The sequence below is a fragment of the Silurus meridionalis genome, chromosome 5 (genome assembly GCF_014805685.1).
Source record: "Silurus meridionalis isolate SWU-2019-XX chromosome 5, ASM1480568v1, whole genome shotgun sequence".
Taxonomy (NCBI): Eukaryota; Metazoa; Chordata; class Actinopteri; order Siluriformes; family Siluridae; genus Silurus; species Silurus meridionalis.
In genome coordinates, this window is record NC_060888.1 from 20,997,585 (window position 1) to 21,019,536 (window position 21,952).

The 21,952-nt window shown below is 37.0% G+C and overlaps 1 protein-coding gene across 3 annotated transcripts in view; it reads left to right on the plus strand.

Annotated features, from left to right (window-relative positions):
- nrg2b (neuregulin 2b) overlaps positions 1-21,952 on the plus strand; it is a 56,041-nt gene that overhangs the window by 9,737 nt on the left and 24,352 nt on the right. For all 3 annotated transcript variants that reach the window (XM_046849410.1, XM_046849411.1, XM_046849412.1), the window contains exons 2-3: positions 15,543-15,705; positions 17,146-17,264. In XM_046849410.1, the coding sequence (XP_046705366.1) occupies positions 15,543-15,705; positions 17,146-17,264 (282 nt within the window). The remainder of the gene's footprint in view (positions 1-15,542; positions 15,706-17,145; positions 17,265-21,952) is intronic.

The following is a 21,952-nucleotide window of genomic DNA, read 5'->3' on the forward strand; positions in this document are numbered from 1 at the left end:
TATAGTGCTTAAACAAAATGCTGCTGTGACTTTAGATGCAGTCTTACAGCCCAGTTACAGCCGAGTTTCATTGATGTTCATTATTGTCTACCAATTCATAAATGGGCCACATCAACCCAATATAAACTAAATCCAGTATTTTATTCAGAACAGTTAACAACTCTGTAGCTTAAGCAACACATTTAAGACTTTTTATGAAGTATTATTATAGTTAAGCGTGTCATAGGACTGATGAGGCTTTACTTTAACCTGCATTTGAAAGTACATCAGTTTTGACTGTTACAGCCTCAAAACAGTCTACTATACCTCCTGTTACACAAATGTACATATTAAATCAATTTAAAATCTATTCACAGAAAGATAACTGAATTAATCTGTTTGTTTACACAATTATAAACAATATCAATGCTAGTTGGACATCAGTAAAAATGTTACTTATTAATTTTTTTTGTGTTTTCCTGGTTAAAATAAATCTAAAGTATTTGAATTCTTCAACGGATCCTAAAATGTTTTAAAACCTTTTGCACTGATTTCGGTAAAGACCTTTCTGGGTAGTTTGCCAAATCTGGCCTCATTGACCAATAAGTTCCAAGATTTATGCGAGAGGGCTTTAATTTATAAATAGCAACCCATTGTGCTTTCTTTTGTCTAACCCTGCTTTTAGCCTTACTGGCATTGTTTATAAAGGAACACTCTCTTTATGACTTGATGTCTTTTTGGCATGAATATGACTATAGGCATATTTCAGGTCAGAGTTTTTCTAGGAAATGCTTTAAAGACAATGTTCTGGTCATACACATTATGAAGTAAACAAGAAACCACACCAAAAGTGGTACACAATTATTCTTATTCATTAAGTTTCTTTTTTCTTTGAGTGCTGATTGTAAAAATCTGCGTTAAGTACAGGCGATGCCTGCAATAGCTCAGAAAGTGTACCATGGGTTATCTTACATTGCATCAGTCAAAGGCTATACAGCCACAAATGGTGATCTGTCTCTGTCTTCTCTCTCTCTCTCTCTCTCTCTCTCTCTCTCTCTCTCTCTCTCTCTCTCTCTCTCTCTCTCTCTCTCGCTCTTTCACTTTCTCACCCTCACTCTCTCTTTCTCTCCCACTCTGTATGTCTGTCTTTTTCTCAATAGTGGTTTCCATGGTGACAGCTGTGTGCTGCAGATATTCTACTCTGAGTGAAAGAGGTGTTTCTAGTGCATGCGCTCTCTCTCTCTCTCTCTCTCTCTCTCTCTCTCTCTCTCTCTCTCTCTCTTGCGTACACACGCACACACACACACACACACACACTTTCTCACATTACATTTACAGAAATATATCCACTGGTGTGAATATAGACATTCGTAATTATATAACGCAACTGTTGTCAATATCTTTAAGCCACTTTTCTGTTAATAACACACGCTTATAGAGAGTCTAGTGATATAGCGTCATGTATTCCAATGGAAGGCGTTTTTTTGTGGACTTTATTCCTGCATGTAATTGACTTATTAAAGCAGATACACAAGGCAAGAATCAAGCGGTTCTGTCAATGCCTGTGTGAAAATGCAAGAATAATCAAAAGGGTGGGGTGTGTGCCTGTGTGTAAGAGCGACAAAATAAGAGTTTGTAAGTATAAGAATAAAATAGAGTGTACATATATTTATGTGTAGGCAGTACGTGTGTGTGTGTGTGTGTGTGTGAGAGAGAGAGAGAGAGAGAGAGAGAGAGAGAGAGAGAGAGAGAGATGTGAATCAGCTGACCTTGAGAGAAAAGCATGAGATGGAAGGTTTTGGGGAACTTTGTGTGTGTGTGTGTGTGTGTGTGTGCGTGTGTGCAGTATGCAATATAGCATTAGCAGCATATAATAGTACCTTCATTTGATCAGTCAGAGAGAGAGAGAGAGAGAGAGAGAGAGAGAGAGAGATTTTATGGGAGATCATATCTGCCAAAATATCCAATAAAGGACATGATGTGATAAATAAATGCATAAATAAAAATCTGACTTAATGAGTGTTTATGCATTTGTTGATAAGCAGGTTCATTTCTTCTTATTAAAAATGTTTGTATTTATTTGCTTCCTTATTGCTATCCTTATTTGCTGTTGAGTTTAGAACAGCATTAATCATCTTAACTTGCTATTTCTCTTTTATTTATACTTTTATTTCTTTGCTAAAGAGATGTAAGATATAAGATCTAAGACTGTAGCTTGTCCAGATAATTTATTCTTGTCTGACAATGTCTTCAAGTTTGCTACAATCCTCAGTAGCTCAATAGTTTTGTTTATGTATTGTACAAACGTTTGCAAGTGGTGAATTTATATGAAAAACATTATTAAAATGTTAGATTTTTGAATATGAATTCAAAAAAACTTGGCAGACACCTTAACAAGGGCAACTTACAATTATCTTATTTATGTGACTGAGCAGTTAAGGGTTAAGGGCCCAACAGTGGCAGCTTGGTGGCGCTGGGATTTGAACTTACAACCTTCCAATCAGAAGTCCAATGTGAACCACTGAGGTACTACAAAGTCATCTATCAATAGCGCTTGCTGCATTCCTTTGCATATTCTGGAAAACAGCCTTCATGGTGCCTGAACTAAAAGACATGGTATGGAGGCCCACAGAAGTTTTCGTTTCCAACCAACGTCAATGAAGCTACAAATAATTTGTTTCTTCAAGGTAAGAGGTTTAAAACCTTTTACACCTTGAAACAAATAAAGCCAACCACAAACGCTCTTAAAACCTAATCAACCCCACCATTAAAGATGCAATTTGTGTTGTAACATAATGAACATTGGTAATCAGGGAAAAAAAGGCCTACACAGTCTTACACTGATTAGGGATGGATCTGTTTAATCAGCTTTTTTACACACAATACAAAGAATGTGTTTTCTTTTTTCAGAGGATGCATGACTAGTTGTTATTGGATTGATTCAATGTGTAATTTAACGTCCATAATGAAAAAGAAATGCATTAATGGACTATGCATAACAGCGGCTAGGTGTGTTAGTAGCATTAGTGTTTGCTTATCGCTTTGGTGTCATTTGGAATGAATATATTCAGACAATTTAGGATTTCATGCAATCTGTTTCCAAATCATTGTGCTCCTTGTACTGCAGATATTTCATGTACATCAGTGAATATGAGCGAGTAAGTTCTTTAGAGCTTCATTACACTTTTCCAAACATACGAATAACTGGACTGGCTACTTTGAACTGCTCTAGGTGTAAATAAGTGTGTGAATCTGTGTGTATGTTTGTGCATAGTGCCCTGTGTTCCTGTGGTAGATTTCTGATGAATATCATTTTTAATACTAACAACAACCAATAAGATTTTATTCTAATAATTAAAAATTAATAATATCATTTAAGCAGTTTATTTAGAGTGAAATAAAAATGTAGTAGGTAAAACAGTGCCGCAGATTTCCAGAGTGTTTGCCGCCAGGAGTCGTAGGTAGAGAGCACAAATTGATTGTGCTCTTCTAGTGGGAAGAATGGCATGTCAATCAGAGTTAATTCAGTCTCAAGTTCCCTGTGAATGCCATTTAAATGAAGGGTGACTTTGAGTACATGTATTTGAAAGAGGGCAGATAGCACTTTCATTTGAGTTTGAAGTTCTAAAAGAGCTTAATTCGGCTGGGTTGGCGTAACATATTTCAGAGTAATTATGTGTTAACCTTGATCCTCCCCTTTTGGTAGTTGTTGTATGATAGACCAGAGCTGTCTTCTCAGGGTGAATTAGACCACATCGAACAGATATATGCAGTATTGAGTAAAAAAAAGAGCAAAAAAAAAAATACCAAAAATAAATCAAACGTATGTCCAAAACATAAATAATAACACATTAATTTTTGGAGTCCCTTATATATCATTGTATTTTTTATATTTTTCTCATCTGGACCATGATAATGCACATGCAAAAAAAATGTGCATTATCACAAGTCTCTAAGGACCCCCTCTTGGTCCTTAGAGACTTGACTGGTGAATAACCGCACATTGAGCTCCATTATGAAAAAAAAATACAAAGGTGCTTATATGCCTCGTACACTGCCACCATGTGCGGTGCTTCAAGCTGATGGAACACAGCTGGTGTTGCTTAAGTGCTTACATTAATAACAGGTTAAGAGTTACACAAGCTAGCTATAAGCAATAAACATTTAGAAATCTACAAAGAAATATAACATTTTGCAAATCAGGAATGAATTAATATCGCATATACCAGACTTAACACTTTATAATTTCATGGCGCAACAAAAAAATAATTTGCATGTATGCCACATATGTCGGCGGAGAACATCAGGTCACTCATCTATAATAGGACATAACACTGCTCACTAAGTTTTTTTTAAGTATTTATTTTACTTGTTTACTGTCTGCTTGGATTTGGCAGCAAATGCTGTTTTCGCTAGCTCTGTTTTTTCCCGCTATGTGTTGGCACTTGGTTTCTTTTAAAAACCACATTAGAATGAATGTAAAGTAGTTTGTAATGTGTAAATGTGTTCATGGACTCATAGCGATCATATAATTGAGCACAATTCTTATGCAATGGAATTCACAAGTTTCTTTCTTTTTTTTGTTTCTAGACCAGAAAAAGACTTTGGAAATGTATTAATTAGCTGTGACCTTTTTCTTCAAAAAGTGAAGTGGAGGAATTGCAAGTGTGCTTCCTGATAGAGTAAAATACTTACGGCACACTCCTTCATTAAAGGAGGACTTCAATATTTTGGGCGGAAATAATCTAACACTTTATTCTAATTGAATCATTGACAATTCTCACCCACAAAATTGTTTCCTCCTATCACACTAAGCTACCAGTTGCAAAGCGCAAACACTTATTTCAAAGCAATGCAGCTAAACTCACTTGGAGAATCTCACATGAGGAATGAAATTCTTCCCGCTCTCAGAGCCGAACAAATTAGTCTCCCCTAGACTCTCTTAAGCATAAACAGGATTCAATCTCACAACCTCCCAAAGACTTTCACCATAGCTTTGTTTATTTTTAATTTAGGGTTTCTTGCTTGTGGGTTGTACATTGTATGTGCATCGTAATCAGTGCACTGCAGGCTAATACATATTTTATCTGACATGCAATATTTAGTCATCACTAAATTCAGGCTGTTCTAGAAAACAGGATGACGATTGGGGGTTGAACAAAGCGTTTTCAAATGTACTTTTTCAAACACATCCATGCCGCATGCTTAACTGGTTCGATCATTTTGGTGTGTGGCTCTTCAAAACAAAACAATATAAAAAAATACACAATCTTTATAAGTTTTAGCTCACATACTTTTTTTTTTGACTTACTGGTAAAAACTGGTACAGGTAAAGACGAAAGATCATCCATTTCCATGCACAGTGTGTGTTAATAATTGTCTAGCCCCTCATCTGTTTTAGAACACAGGACTGCTGTTGGATGGGTATGTTAGTTTCTCACTGTTGTCACTGACTGTTCTTGACATCATATCAGATATTGTGGTAGCAGATCATTTTGAGCCCAGTTTTTTGCTTACTGCAGTTATTCTGTCCTTTACTGTGGTGTTTTTTGGCCAGTGTTTTTGGGAGGCACAGAGGACTGAAGGTCACATCATTCAGACCCAGTATTTATTCTGGAGTTGACAGACGTCCACTATAGTAGTCTACTGAGAACATATTGGAATATACTGATTTCAGATTTAGAGAAAAGATTTATTGTAAAAAATATTTAGTAGCAAAAAAGTGACATTGTTGGATGTTCAGTATTAGTACACATGCACATACTAATTTCCACCAAATCTAAATTCTGCTATAGTTTATATATATCCGAGAACCCTTCATGAATTTTTAACGCATCGTAGTGCCTCTTCGAATCTTCTTTTTTCCCTCCAGCATGGGAATGAAGTAATTTCCTCATCTATTTAAAGGTATAGCTCTTATCTTTTGTCCTAGCAAAGAAGCTCTCTAGAATGTGGTTGTGTTCCTATGCATGTTTGCATGCACTAGTAAAAATTGTTATTACTGTAGCCCTTTTCTTTACTGAGAACCACAGCATGGAGGTTTGCAGTAGCTTTTTCCCCCTAGAGAGGCCATACACGAGACAGCAGCCTGGACTATTTTGTTCTTACTTTCACCAGGGAAATTAAATTTGTGTGTGTTATCAAATTATGGGCCTGTTTTGTAACAGGTCTGCAGACTGAAAGTAGTAACTGTTTGATGGCTGTGTAGGAGAAAAAAAAAGGTTACAGGTCTTGGTTGCTTTTGGTTGCTTATAGAAGAAAATATAAATAAATGGTAAATCTTTTTAGTGGTTTTTTTTTTCAGTATTTTATTATTATTATTATTATTATTATTATTATTATTATTGCAATTAATATATATGTTAAAAAGATGTCATAAATTCTAATCCTGGGAAAATGTGAAAAATATCTGCCTTTGATTATTTTTTGATAATAAGTGTCTTATTATCATTATTATCACCCCGAAAATAGTGTTGACCCAAATACTATGCATATCTTGGGTATATTCAGTATATACAAATTGAATATTTAACATATTCACAATGTTTGTACACTACGATACAATAATCTTATTTGCCACCTGGTCTGTGTTTGGTCATCTCCCTGTGGCATGTCAGTCAGATAGTCTCTTTTTGTGAAAGCAAAACATACCAGACTTTGAAATACTAAATGAATAATGATCAGATTTTACCCCAAAAACATGGGTTGTAATTGGTCAGAATGTAAATAGATATCTTCTTCAGTGTCCTGTAGGTTTAACATCCTTTTTTACATTCACCATAATTACCCCCTTAAATATCCCATTGATTCTGTCTTCATTTACTCACCTTCCTGTGGTTCTCTCTCTTTTCCTCTCTGTCCATTTCTCTTTGTCATTCATTTCCTTGTGTGCTCCTGTCTAGAGCTGTAATATTACTCATCCGGTTTCTCCTTCATGTCTAGTTACAGTGCATCTGCAAAGTATTCACAGTGCTTCACTTTTCACACATTCTGTTATGTTACAGCCTTATTCCAAAAGACAATTCCTTATTTCCTTCAAATTCTACAAACAATACCCTGTAATGACACAAAGAAGTGTATTTAAAATCTTTGCAAATTTATAAAATAAAAATAAAAAATGGATTTAAAAAAATCACGTCTATAAGTATTTACAGCCTTTGTTCAATACTTTGTTGAAGCACCATTTGTACCAGTTACAGCCTCTTTGTATTAAAAATATTGTTACAAGCTTGGCACACCTATTTTTGGGCAGTTTCTCCCATTTTTCTTTGCAGAACCGCTCAAGCTCCATCAGGTTGAATGGGGAGCGTCGGTGCATTTTCAGATCTCTTCAGAGATGTTCAGTCGGGTGAAGTCTGGGCTCTGGCTGGGCCACACAAGGTTATTCAGAGTCATCCCTTTGTTATTTTGGCTGTGTGCTTAGGGTCGTTGTCCTGTTGGAAAATGAACGGTCGCCCCAGTCTCATGCATATCTCTGTACATTGCTGCATACATCTTTCCCTCAATCCTGACTAGTCTCCCTGTTCCTCCTGCTGAAAATCATCCCCACAGCATGATGCTGCCACCACCATGCTTCACTGTAGGGATGGTATGATGATGATGAGCGGTGCCTGGTTTTCTCCAGTCATGACGTCTTGGCATTCATGCCAAAGAGTTCAATCTTTGTTTCTCATGGTCTGAGAGTCCTTCGGGTGCCTTTTAGAAACTTCAGGTGGGCTATCATGTGCCTTTTACTGAGGAGTGGTTTCCGTCTGGCCACTCTACCATACAGGCTTGATTTGTGGAGTGCTGCAGAGATGGTTGTTCTTCTGGAAGGTTCTCCTCTCTCTACAGAGAAACGCTGGAGTTCTTTCAGAGTGACCATCAGGTTCTTGGTCTCCTCCCTGACTAGGGCCCTTCTCCCCTGATCGTTCAGTTTGACCAGGCGGCTCGCTCTAGGAAGAGTCCTGGTCGTTCCAAAATTCTTCCATTTACGGATGATGAAAATTATTCTGTATCCTTCCCCATATTTGTGCCTCGATACAATCCTGTCTCTGAGGTCTACAGACAATTCCTTGGATTCGGTTTATGCTCTTACATGCACTGTTAACTGTGGGATTTTATATAGACAGGTGTGTGCCTTTCTAAATCATGTCCAATCAACTGAATTTACCAAAGCTGGACTCCAGTCAAGTTGTAGAAACATCTCTAAGATGATCAGTGGAAACAGGATGCAACTGAGCTCAATTTTGAGTGTCATGGCAAAGGCTGCGAATACTTATGTACTTGATCTTGTAGGATTTTTTAATTTTTAATAAATTTGCAAAGATTTCAAACAAACTTCTGGGGTATTGTTTGTAGAATTTTGAGAAAAATTATTCATTTAAATTATTTTGGATTAAGGCTGTAACATAACAAAATGTAGAAAAAGTGAGACGCTGTGAATACTTTCCAGATGCACTGTAAGTCCATGAGTGTGACAAGCTTTCTTGCCATCCTTCCTGACTCCCTGCTCTCATCTTTTTTAGCCCCCCCTTACTCTGCTGTATGAGGGGTTGGTTTCTCCTGCAGTGCTGAAGAGTTCTGCATCGTTCTTTCCCGTTTCCCCCCTTTCTCTCTCTCTCTTTCTCTCTCTCTCTCTCTCTCTCTCTCTCTCTCTCTCTCTCTCACACACACACACACACACACACACACACACACACACACACACACACACACACACACACTGTCTTCTCTGCCACGCTCCATAATCCCACCTCAGCATGACAAACCGCAGCAGCAGAGACAGCAGGAGAGGAGAGACGCAAGGGAAAGAGAAAAGGAAGGAGCGAGGGAAGAAAGATAATCCGTTGCAGGGAGAGAAGAGAAAGCGAACACACATTCGTTTATCGCTGTGTGGGAGATGTGGAAATATGCGTCACTCTGTTGAAGTGCAACTGCCAAGCAGTGCAGTCACAGTTTGAAAGAGAAAGAGGACCGAAAAAAGACAACACAGGAAAGGGGGCTCTAACCGAGCACTGATATTAAAGATTTAAAGGCATTTTAATCCCAGCCTTGTTTCTCGAGAACTATAAACCTAATCTAATGTGACCTGAATGTGTTTTTTTGTTCTTTATTGTGTGAATGACAGCTACCAGACAGAGTGTGAGCCTGAGCACACTCATCACTTTCCTCTTCAGACAAGGTGAAAAGTTTGTGTGATGTTGAAAAATGAGTCTTACATAACACCTGTGTTGGTGTTGCAGGCGCTTCTGGGTTTTATATCAAGATTCTGTCGCAACATTGACTTAGTTTTTCTTTTATTATTGTTATGGATGCGGTCAAACTTTTCAGCTGCACAGTACTGGGGTTCCATATATTTAGTTTTTCTCTTATTGCAGAGAATAACATATACAGTATTGTTGTAATAATGTGAAAACATTGACAGCTGCCAGATTTATATGGAGAGAATATTACAAAAGTGTTTAATAGACTCACCTTAAATGGCAAAATGGACAATATTTGATTTCAATTCTTAGCATTGTGCATTGCATCAGTCGATTGATGCTGTGGCTGCTGAAGGTTATCAGCAGATGTTAATCTTATCATTTTTCATTAATTTCTCCCTCTGCTCATACCAAAAGTGGAAAGAATCCAGAAAAGGGTTTATGATTACCTTGCTTGGTGATGCCAGACCTGGGGTGTACAAAACAAAAACAGCATGTTATTGGCTACTTGGTACAGATAGTGTTGCTCAAGAATGCAAAAGCAACAAGAGAAAATGGCATAAATGCATTGTCTATTTAAACACATGGAACGTGTCAAAATATTGCTACCGGGGAAAGTAAAAGCTCAATGGTTAAGGCTCTGATTACTTTTCGGTTTACCTTGGGTTTGACCCAAGCTGCCAGCTGTTAGGCCCTTAAACAAGGCCCTTAACCCTCTCTGCTTCAGTTTTGCTTTTTAACAAGCTGATATATGTGAAGAAAGAATTTCACAGTGCTGTAATGTATAAGGTTTAAGTTCAAGTTCAAGTTTTTTTTCTATAGTGCTTTTCACAATAGACATTGTCTCAAAGCAACTTTACAGAACGTAAGAATTATAGAACAAAAATGTTTATATAAGCTAATGTGTTGATGATCTGTTTATCCCTAATGACTAAGTCAAGGGTGACGGTGGCAAGGAAAAACTACCTTAGATGGTACGAGGAACAAACCTTAAAAGGAACCAGACTCAAAAGGGAAACCCATCCTCATTTGGGTGATATCAAGAGTGTGACTATAAATCTTAAAAACAATACAAAAGACCGGAGGAAGAGAAATACCGTGAGCACTGGAGTGTGTGATTATGATGTAATGTCCGTTCTACAGTCTTATACAGTCAAATGGCATTGTGGAATGTTGTGGAACATTGTGGAGGTTATAATTCATTTTTTTCAATTCATTTTTATTTGTATAGCTCTTTTAACAATGAACATTGTCTCAAAGCAGCTTTACACAGATAATGTGGTGATTAAAAGTGAATATGTTCTTTATAAGTAAGTTTGTCCCTGATGAGCAAGCCAGTGGCGACTGTGGCGAGGAAAAACTCCCCAAGATGGCATAAGGAAGAAACTTTGAGAGGAACCAGACTCAAGAGGGAACCCATCCTCATCTGGGTTGCACCGAATGTCCATTTATAGCAAATATATGATGTAATAAATGAGGTAAAACATGAGGTTTTTATAAGTAAAAACCTCTTTCTTATCACTATGAAGTTTCATCTGGTAAAGGTTTAGCAGAAAAAGGCTGGACTACACTGATGCAATATAAATGTAGTTATTAAGATTAAACATTTTTCTAACAGTATCAAAATAATATTTGGTCATAATATTTTCCATTACTCCCTTGCATGTCAAGGACCAAAACAGGATCTTGTTGATCTTGTGATCCTAAGGTAGGCTGAGATGTTCAGTAATTTTCTCAATCAGAGTTCCTGTGTAGACTCCGTGCTGGAAATTTTCAACCAATCATTTTTGTTTGGTGTTCTAGCAGCTGAAATACCATTGCACTGTTTTTATAATAAAAAAATAAAAAAACATGGACATTCAGAAAAGTGCTAAGACCAACAAGAAGATCAGTTTAGAACCATTGTTGACTACTTACAGGTTTGTACACTGTGGATAGAGAGATCCTGGGCATTATCTTCTTAAGAATGGTTGCCCAACCAAATTTGGCCAACCATTTTTTACCTGTTCTACAAAAGTAGAAGAGCTTCCATAGCTCTTCTTTTAGGAAGTATTTTGGTGTACACCAAACTAAAATCAAAATAAAATCTTTAACAAAGTTGTTTAAGATTCAGAACCAGACAAATGTTGCTTATTTTAACATCTGTGACTAAATGGGGAACACAAGCTAGAATAAGAGAAGTCAGCCAGGGGAAAAAACTTATGTATGGTTCACTTGCAATAGCATGTGCTTTCAGAATTGATCTTAGAAATCGTCACAGAACTCATTGTAGACATACATATTTACTTGTAGCCAGAAAGGTTGACTGGATTGAGGCTGTGTTACTGTAGTTATGGTTCAGTGTTCTTAAGCTACCTTAAGCTGTAAATTCTGCAAAACATGAGTGCCAAAATGTTCATTGGTTCTGATTGGTATTGCAAGGACAGAGTCTGCTTATTTTTTAGGGTTCTTTAATTGTCATTGTAATGTTAACCTTTGGCATGTATGTGTATATTATATATACAGTAATCCCTTGCTTTGCAGAATTGCATTTGCTACATAACTAATTTGTTTGGCTGATTTTCCCGGTCTCCCACGGATTGCACGGTAGACCAAAAAACTTATAAGGAATTGTTTTTATGGAGTTTTATGTTAAAATAATGAAATTTATTAAAAACTTTATTTCGGCTTCTCCCATTAGTGGTTGCCACAGCGGATCATCCGTATTCGTGATCCGCATGCTTGATTTGGCACGTTTTTACGCTGGATGTTCTTCCTAACGCAACCCTCCCCATTTATCCAGGCTTGGGACCGGCACTAAGAGTGCACTGGCTTGTGAAACCCTAATGGCTGGGTTAAAATAATGAAATCTATTAATAAAAATATAATTATTAATTATAGAATGAAGTAAAATGTTAATACAGTATAGTACTGTATACATAAAATAGCATTTTTTACATACACGTGTGTATGTACTCTCAGGAATCTCTGTAGCTTTGGGTGAAGGAGGGTGAATGTCTCAGAGAGGTTTCACACTCTTTTCCTCTTCCCATCCCCCATCTTTTGTGAGAGTGATACAACTGTCAGAAAATGCTGATTTGAACGAAAGCCCTCATGCACAACTGCAGTGTGCTGAAGGTTCACCGCAACACACACTCATTTCAAGGGCACACGTACCCATTGTGATGAGAATGTCTGTCCATGAAGTATAGTTTGATTACTACAGAATAGAGGATTATCCTTTTAAAGAAGGTGAAGCCATTTTAGGAATTAAGCCAAAACATCTTCAAGGAACCTGGTATACTTTTTACATGCAAAGAAACAATTAATACTAATAAATACAAACTTAGTCAGTTTATCAAGGTTCAGAATTTTACGGTAGATGATTCTCTAAAACTTTTTCTAATGTGGGGAAGAGAACACATTTTTTTCTCTTGTTAATTATTTTGGGTCTGCTCATTAAGGGGATGTGAAGCCCATCCAGCTCATTACGCTGGGTAAAATTACTGGGTAGAACAGCAGGAGACGATCAGGAACTTGATGTGTGTGCGTTCTAGGTGTGTGTATGTGTGTGTGTGTGTGTGTGTTGAAGGGATTGTTTACTTTCAGCTTCTAGCTCTTCCTAGGGGATCCCTAGAAAGACAACTGGGATATGCAATCTCTCCAGTCCAATGCAATGTACCAGATATGCAGCTCTACTGGGAGTTATCTAAGGGGAATTCTTGAAAGGTGCTGTAATCCTTCTTTAATGGCTCTTCTTGATTTGAAGGAGCAGGGGGTCCTCTCCAAGGTTTCCTGAATTGTCAAATTTCACATGCTTTTATGAAGATTGAACCCAGCAATCCTGGTAAAACCTCATTTCTCCCTCCTGTACTCATAAAATTATTCTTTCTGTCACTCCCAAAGCTCATGGTCATAGGTGAGAATAGATTGACTGGTAAACAGAGAGTTGTCTGAAAAATAAGCTCTTGCTTCAACACCACAGGTTGGTATTTTGGCTGTAACAGTGCAGGCACTGCCCTGATCCATTTGTCAATCTCGCATGCTTTCGTTTCCCTTCACCCATGAGTAAAACTCTGACTTAAACCCCATCTCCAGTCTCCTCACCTTAATGGAAAGTTTCAGTTATTTCCTCAAGTGAACCAAGACCTTGTACTGATTTTCATCCAAGCTGCTTTATTCTCAGCAGCAGCATACTCATGCATATGTGCGCTGTGAATAGTGCTAAGAGTACAACAACATCTGCAAATAACCAAGCTGTTACCTCCAGCCCCCCACTGAGATAACATCTCGGTAACTTTTCCTAAGAGGCTCGGGAGTATAATTCTCATATAATTGGAAGACTTCTGATCCTTTAGGTAAAAAACAAAAAAAAAACATCCCAATTTGGCAGTACAATGGCACTATCCCAGGCCTATATTGAAGAGGTATATTAACAAAACGACCCCAAGCATGTACAATGCTTCCAAAAAAATAATCTAAACTATAAGCAAAGTGTCTATTTTAAAGACACCTGCAAATATGTCAAGAATAGTTTAACAAACAATAGAATTACCCTGACCTGAGGGTTGCTATACTCAGCATCTTTAAATCCATGCCCTAAATTTCTTGGCAACACCAGAATGGGAAGGAGGACAAACATGACATTGCACGATCCTTTTATAGGCTATTCAAGTGGGGTTAGGAAGTGACAACATTACTAATGGTAGTCAGCAAGGACACATAAAAACACTCCACTAGGTCTAGAGGAAATGGCCCTTGCAGAACATAAAAAAACTTCAAACATAATCATATTACAAGTAGTGCCTTTGCTGCAAGAAAAAACATCGGCACTGTGTAGCTATTCAGTGAAGCGTCCCATGTGTTGAGAGAAAGCACAGATCTTTTCGAAATGTTTATCATTTTAGAGACACTTGTGGAATCTTGGCTCACATTTCCATACAGAACATTTCAAGTTATATGGAGTGCACACAGACATATTTGTATCTATCAAAATGATGAAATTTTGTTGTCCACCACAATGTAGTTATATAAATGATAGCCTGAGACAGATGAGGCGTTTAATAATTAATAGAACCTCCTCTAATTTCTTTTTCATACGTCACTGTCTCTTTTTTCATAAGTCGCATCTGAAATGCAGCTGCAGCCAAACTTAGAGTCAGACTGTGTCTGCTACTGAATACATTCTCTCAAGAAATTTTATAGCTGCTTCACAACCGGAAACACCTGACATAAACAAGGGACTCATTGACACACTATTCAGTGTTTAATTGGTTACACTGTACTGATATCACTTCATATCTAGAATGATTTGTTAAAATATAAAATGATGCCAAATTACAAAGAGGTAGCAGTGTTGAGGGCTTTGTCATGTGTATGCCCATGGATTTGTGTGTGTGTGAGTGAGAAATGACAAAGCTGTGATATCTTATTTGGGTCCCAATGCATAAGCTCTTATAGTCTTGCACTAAAGAAAAGCCTGAGGCAGAAACATCTGTGTGTTGAAGCTATTCCTTTCAGAGAAAATAAGTTTTATGATAGGAAGGTTAAAAAACATTGTGGTAGTCATGGAGGGAAAGAATACCTTAAAATGTGTTTAGATTTGATATTTTAAAAAGATCTGGAAAAAACCCTGCCAACTGCAAAATGCTAAAAATGAGTAATATGTAATTTCTGTAAAATAATATTATATAAGTGGGGTTTAAGCTCAGCAGTGCTAAATATTATAACAGTAGTATTAGTCAATCAGTCAATTATATAGAATCTGAAATATAACTGGTTTCTGAAGTATGCTGGAACTGTACTTACAAATCAATAGTTAGTACAGTTTGTCTATAAATCTAGGCCAGTACCTTCCAAATGGACAAGCATTGATTTTATTAATTTGTATGTGTGTTTAAACAAGTATACATATGTGCTTGACTTGAACTAAATGCTATAACCCTCTCTGAATACTGTGGTTTTATCACTTCTTATATTATTTTAGAATTATTGCTCTTGTTTTTTTTTTATATCATGCTATGCTTCCAGCTGGATTACTCCATCAAACACATTAATCTCTTATGTTTTCTTACACTTTCTCCCTTTCTTGTTCTCTCTCGTTGTCTCAATCTCTTTTCCTCCTCTTCCTTCTTTTCTCTCAATTAATTTATGTTCTGTTTCAACATGTTTCATGCGTCTGTCCTTTAACATGGTTCAATCTCTTTCTACTGTTAATCTGCCTCTCTCACTCTTTCTTCCTGTCATCTATTGCTTCCATCTATTTCCCTGCTCCACCCAAACCTGTCCACTTGTCACTCTCTGCTTCTGTCATCTATCATTGTCTCATGCGCTCTCTCTCTCTCTCTCTCTCTCTCTCTCTCTCTCTCTCTCTCTCTTTTTCTTTCTCTCTCTCCATAGCATTAGCTCCGAAGGTGAAGCCCATGCGTTCTCAGTGGGTGTGGGAGGGTGAGCGTGTGACCTTAAAGTGTGAGGTGCAGGGCAACCCGAGCCCATCCTTTCGCTGGCTGAAAGATGGAGGTGATCTCCGCAAGAACAAAGATGTCAAAATCAAAACCAACAAGTAAGAAAAAAGTACACACCCACACACACACACACACACACACACACACACACACACAGACTTAGTTGTACACTTAAAACACATAGTTCAAGCTTCATTCATACAGATATGGAGATATTTTTAGTATTAAATGGAAAATATATAAAAGTATATTTTATTTATATTTATTTCCTTTGATCAGTGTTCTACATATACACACTTTCTTCCAGGGGTCACTTTTAAAAATGCCATTTAAAATAAACACAAACAGATAAAAATTAATATGCATGTGACATTTATGTAGTTCTCTTTATACATTATATGCAATACACCTATTAACTGAGCTCAAAATGATTTTATGATATTTTATGACATAAAATTTTACGTTAATGGGTAGGAAGTGAGAATCTATAGCCACTTTTGTTCAGTGGACAAAGTGCTGATATTCATGATCATACAGGAATCACAGAAAATTGCCTGGTTACTGCTCCCATGTGTAATATATATAAGGATGTGTATGGGTTGGGGGTTGGGGGGTCGTGTGCTTACACCTACACAAGCAGCATTGCTGACATGAACACACACACCCTGACAAAGTAAGAATGAAACAGGATCAATGCATACACTACAGAAGATTTATTCTTTGCTCCATTGTGAATTTTCCAAGCAGCAATAGCAGTCGATTGTAGAGCCCCAACAAAGTGTTGAAAAAACCTTCAAAGGGCCCTTCAAAACATTCATTGGTGAAGAGACTACTTGATTGACAATTATGGCCTGAGATTTTTTATTATATTTCAGAATGGAAACCAACCAAATAAATACCAACCTGATCTTCAATGTCAAATTCGTTTCAGGAAAAAGTTGCATTCTTGGAAAAACAGCATATAAAGTCGCAATTATGCAACCAAATGTTTATGCAATAATACTAATAAAAAAATACTAAGTAAAAGATAACTGCTCAATGACCTAAGAAGCCTTCCGTGCTTGCTTTTTACATCGAAAAAGAGCATATTTGAGTGTAGTCAGAGTTCCCATCATATGCTTACACTCTCAGCCCTTTAATTAACATTGGACTGTTAAAAATAACCAAACAGCGTCTAGTTTAGCACTAAAATGAGCTATGTTTGCTTGCTTGCCGAATTAGCATGTAGTCTCGGTGGCTAAAAGCTCCTGAGTCATTTTTGGGCATTTGAGAAATGTGTGGATTGAACTGTGAAGCACAAACACTACCTACTGAGCTATAGTGCCACTCATAAAACATTAAATAACTTGCTTTTTTCTCCGTTGTATGGCTTGTGGTGTTTTTATTAAAGGAAAAGTGGTGAAATCTGGAGAAATCTGGTAGGATGGAGGTTGTTCTGTTGAGGAAAGGGGTGCATCATTAGATATTTAGGTCACCTAAAAAAAAAACATTCACTGAAATGCTTTGTTCTCTTTCCTACTTCTTCTCTTTATGAACAGGAAAAACTCAAAGGTCCAGTTTAGCCGAGTGAGACTGGAGGATTCCGGAAACTACACCTGCGTGGCTGAAAACCCGCTGGGCAAGGGTAACTCCACCAGCTACATCAACGTCCAAAGCAGTAAGAGCTGAACCCTTGTCTCTACCAGAAGTGTTATAAGTTGGTGTGGACTGTTTTGTAGCACCTATCCTGTGCTGATAGATTAGTGCTAGCCTTGTGGGGTTTTTTTGTTCAGACCTGAGGGTTTGTGTAATGTTTTCCTGTGACTTGCTGTACATTTTCTTCTCAGTCCATCAATAGATAAAGATCAAAGGATGCTAGGTGTAGCACAAGGACTTTGCCTTGTCCTTCAAAGAATTGGCCTGAGCAGAACTGTCGGAAAAGTAAGCTGACGACAAAAATGTGGACGTTAAATAGTGTCAGAAGTTGAGCAGGCACTAAAGATGAATGTCAAAATAAAGGAGGAAGACGAGATAGCGAAATTGTTGTCTAGCAAATTTGTCACTCAATATTCTCCCTATTGTTTTAGCCTTTCTGACAGATTTTTCTTGCTCAACTGGTGAACATTGGCAAGTGCTGTTTTGCCACTCAAAAATAGCTGGTGTCACTCAGTGTAGAGCTGAAGCTGTATGGTAGAGCTAATAACCAATTATGCCAAAGTGTCGCAAAAGCATACTTGGATAGTGCATGGAATGAATTAGTGATGTTTCAGATTTGGGGTAACACACTTCTCAGGGCCTGACAGTACATACATACTGTATGTAAGGTTTGAAATCAATTCCTAATTTGCTTTCTGCGTTATTATTTACTCTTATACATTGCCTGTATTGGATAGGGAACTGTATAAAGCAGCCATGAAGAAGATTTCAAGAGAGAAGGAAGGACTCTCAAAGCATTGTATTATAACTTTTTGTGGCATTCATATTTTTCTGTATCAACGAGCCGAGCTGAACTGAACAAAACCACTAAAACAGAGGACATATATAAATTGGCTTTTTGTACACAACCACTAACGAGTATCTGTAAGTTAAGTGGTCATAATTTTTTTTCTCTTGTATCCGCATATATCTAACGGCAGTAAATTGCACTGCGGTTGTACTTAAGGAAGTAGTGTGCATTGATTGTTTATTCGATTTGTGGTGCAATATAATTAACTACACTATGCTACAAAGTGTTTTTTTTTTAAGTGCTATACATTGTAATAAATTCCAACATGACTACTCTCTGTATGGCAAAAAAGGTAAAGCATGCTATCACTAACAAGTTACACTTAGCAAGATTGCAGAGTTGGTCTTCCATTTTAAACCCATGTGAAAATCACCCTACCTGAGCCTTCTCATTACATCTTGCTAATGTCAGGTTAGTAGTGCTATAATTTGAAGTAAAAAACATTTCATAACAAGCCCAAATCCACTAAGCCATAATTTCTTTATCATACTCTTATCACAGTGGAAAATATATGGTCCTAAAGTAGTCTTTTCTTAACTGGTTCAACTGTTAAACAATTCCAAACCTTGAAAGACCAAGTAGTCATATGCTGGACATGTCCAAATATTTATCTATGCTGGAAAATCTCACATTAACTGGATAGAAACTACAAAAATTGTTCTTTTTAATTTTTTTAAACTGTTTTTAAAAAAATCTAAATTGGATCTGCATTGTTTTGCAAATAACACCACAGCATCACCAATGTAAAAATGAGCTTAACCCTGACATAAAAAACATGTAGTACATTCAATTTGACAACCGCATAAGATGAAAAAAGGCAACACAATTTTTACAAGCAGGAGATTCTTTATAACTACTTGATTCTGTTTACGATAAAATTTCTTAGGAATAAATAGTTGCTGCTAGCAGTAGCTGTTGAATAAAAATGTTCGCTTTAAGCTAAATTAAGTAAGTAAGTAAGTGAGGGGCTCAAGAACAGGCTCTGTCTGCTTCTACCTGGGGCAGAGAAAACCCTGCCCCTACGGGCCTCTGTTAGTTTTTGTTGCAGTTCTTAACCACTGGAATATTAACACATAAAAACATGTAACTTTATAGAAGCTGAAGTTTTTGCAGAAACGTCCCAAAATGCAAACTTGTGTTTGTTAAATAGCATTTCTTTTCAATTCGTTTGTCGCTCAAAATATGTAATTAGTTTTTCAGTGAAATTTAAAATGAATGTACAATATCCTGTACACTGTAAACTATTTCATGTCTATCTTATATTTCATCTTATTTTTAAAACTATTTTATATTTAATCTCTCTTTTTATGTAATTGCTTTTTGGTGAATTTTTTTTTGTGTGAAGCATTTGGCAATTATGCAAGAGTCTTCAGTGTTAGGTTTTTATAGGGATTTATAGAGAGTAAGAGACAGAAGTGGGAAGTAACGAAATACAAATACTTCATTGCTGTACTTAAATAGATTTTTCTGATATCGGTACTTTACTTCACTATTCATTTTTCGGACAACTTTTTACTTTTACTCATTACACTTTTACACAAATATCTGTACTTTCTACTTCTTACATTTTCAAAACAGGCTTGTTACTTTAGTTTCAATCTATTTGGTGAAATGTTAATATTTTTTGCCATTTTCATCCCACCAACCTATTTCCTGTCATTGCGTGCCATTTTCAATCTACCACTGGTGCATAAGTTCCTAGCTCTCACACACCACAGATGTGGGCTAGTTTATAAAGCTAACAATGAGCAAGACATCTGTAATCTGTATGAAAGTTAGAAGAGGTAGATTTTCTCCTGTATCACCTCGTTAACCGTCAGTGTCATTAGGGATGAATTTGTAAGGAATAAACTTATTGGTACTCAACAAATACATTTCATCTTTATAACCTCTTTATCTCTGTAAAGCTGGTTTTGGAAAATGCCCATTGTTAAAAGAGCTATACAAATAAAATAGAATTGAAATCGAATTGAATTTAGAGAGAGATAATGAGAGAGAGATATACACGGAAATACTCAAGCCAGATGCCTTTGCGATTTCTTGGTAACATTATGTGCCAGTTTTTCATGTTATTCATTTTTCATGTTATTCTTTTTTTTATTATTTTTTTATTTTATTTTGTGTTTCCACTTTTTATTTGATTGAATTTGTATTGTATTACATTTATTATGTTAATTTATTGCATTCATTACATTTTATTGCATATTAAATTCTTCTTTCTTTCTTTCTTTCTTTCTTTCTTTCTTTCTTTCTTTCTTTCTTTCTTTCTTTCTTTCTTTCAATTATATGTGTTTTGTGTATGTGAACAATCAAATTTGCATTTGAAACAGAAAAAGTAGAACTTCGTAAGAGAACAAATCTTTATAGATGCAGTTTTTTTGGACATTCCCCAATATAAATTGTAACTATACACAGATCAACTGTACAACCTTCAGGACTTACAGAATGAGAAGAGATTTCTCGCCAACCACTGTTAGCCAAATGTATTCTTATAGAACAGATACTCCTATTTTGGCTCTCCCTCTCTCCCACCACCTCGTCTATGTTTTATTTTATGTCCCTGAATACTTTCTCCTACTGGTTCCTCCCTTAATGTTCTCTCTCCTTTAACACCACAGCACTAATCTAAGTTGTTTTTTTAATGATGCTGTTCCTTTTCATAATTAGATTGTCATATAATCTGTACAGTAGGGTCTTTTCTATTTTTTTTGTGGTGGTTTCTTCTCTAATGTTTTCTTTATTATTGCTTTTGCATTTTTTAGCTCCTCTCGCACTACACATGCTTTAATTTAGTTAATGTACAAAGCAGCCCTTGTTCTGCCACAGCCGCACTACTGTAGTCATACATCTCTCTGTTGCAGTCTCCAGAGCCTCTCTCATTTCTTGATGCGCCATGGACCTGTGCGCGTGTGTGTGTGTCTGTGTGTGCGTGTAAGCTGTTGCACTCTGCTCTGCTGTGTAGAAGAGGTTGCTCATGGCACGTTGTTTTTTTTACAGAGCTACCCCTCTCATCTCAGCCTCTCTTTCCTTCTTGTTCTATTTTCCCCTCCTTTCCTCACACTCATCCCGCCATCCAGCCTTCCATTTACAGTGCCACTAAGTGGATGAATGGTGCATGTGCATGGGATGGAGAAAAGGATAGAGAGATAGAGGGAGGAAGAATGATGTATAAAGCAAAAGGACTCCTATGGCCTCCTCCACTCTAAGGGGGTAATAGGGGTCATTAATAATGTGAGCTCTGTTCTGCAGTTTAGTCTCTGCTAAAGGTTAAAACAGTGTCTGTGTGAGTGACCATGTGTGCGTTTGTGTGTCTGTGTGTATGTGTGTTTGTGTGTGTGTAAGAGAGAGAGAGAGAGAGAGAGAGAGAGAGAGATAGCTCTTAGGACTAATGAAGATAAACAGTATCATTTTGGCAACATTCTGCACTATAGGAGTAGACAGCATTTGGGCCCATAACTGTGCAGAAATCCCATGTAACAACACACACTCACTCACACACACACACACACACACACAAACACACACACACTGACGAGAGATGTCTACAGTATGTTTGTGTCTGTGTGTGTCTGTGTGTGGTTGACTTAGCATATTTGTCTGTGTGTGTGTGTGTGTGTGTGTGTGTAAGCACACACACACACATGGGTGTGTTATAGAGTTAAGTAGAAAAAAAAAGCAAGAGAGAGAAGAAGAGCAAGAAAAACATGGGGGATGAATTGCGTGAGCAACAAGCTATAGAGGGTTAATAGAGCAGAGCTCTGCAGTATCATAGTGTATTAAGTCTGTATGTGTGTCTGTCTGTGTGTTTGTGTGTGTGTGTGTGTGTGTGTGTGTGTGTGTATGTTTCCTACTTAGAATAG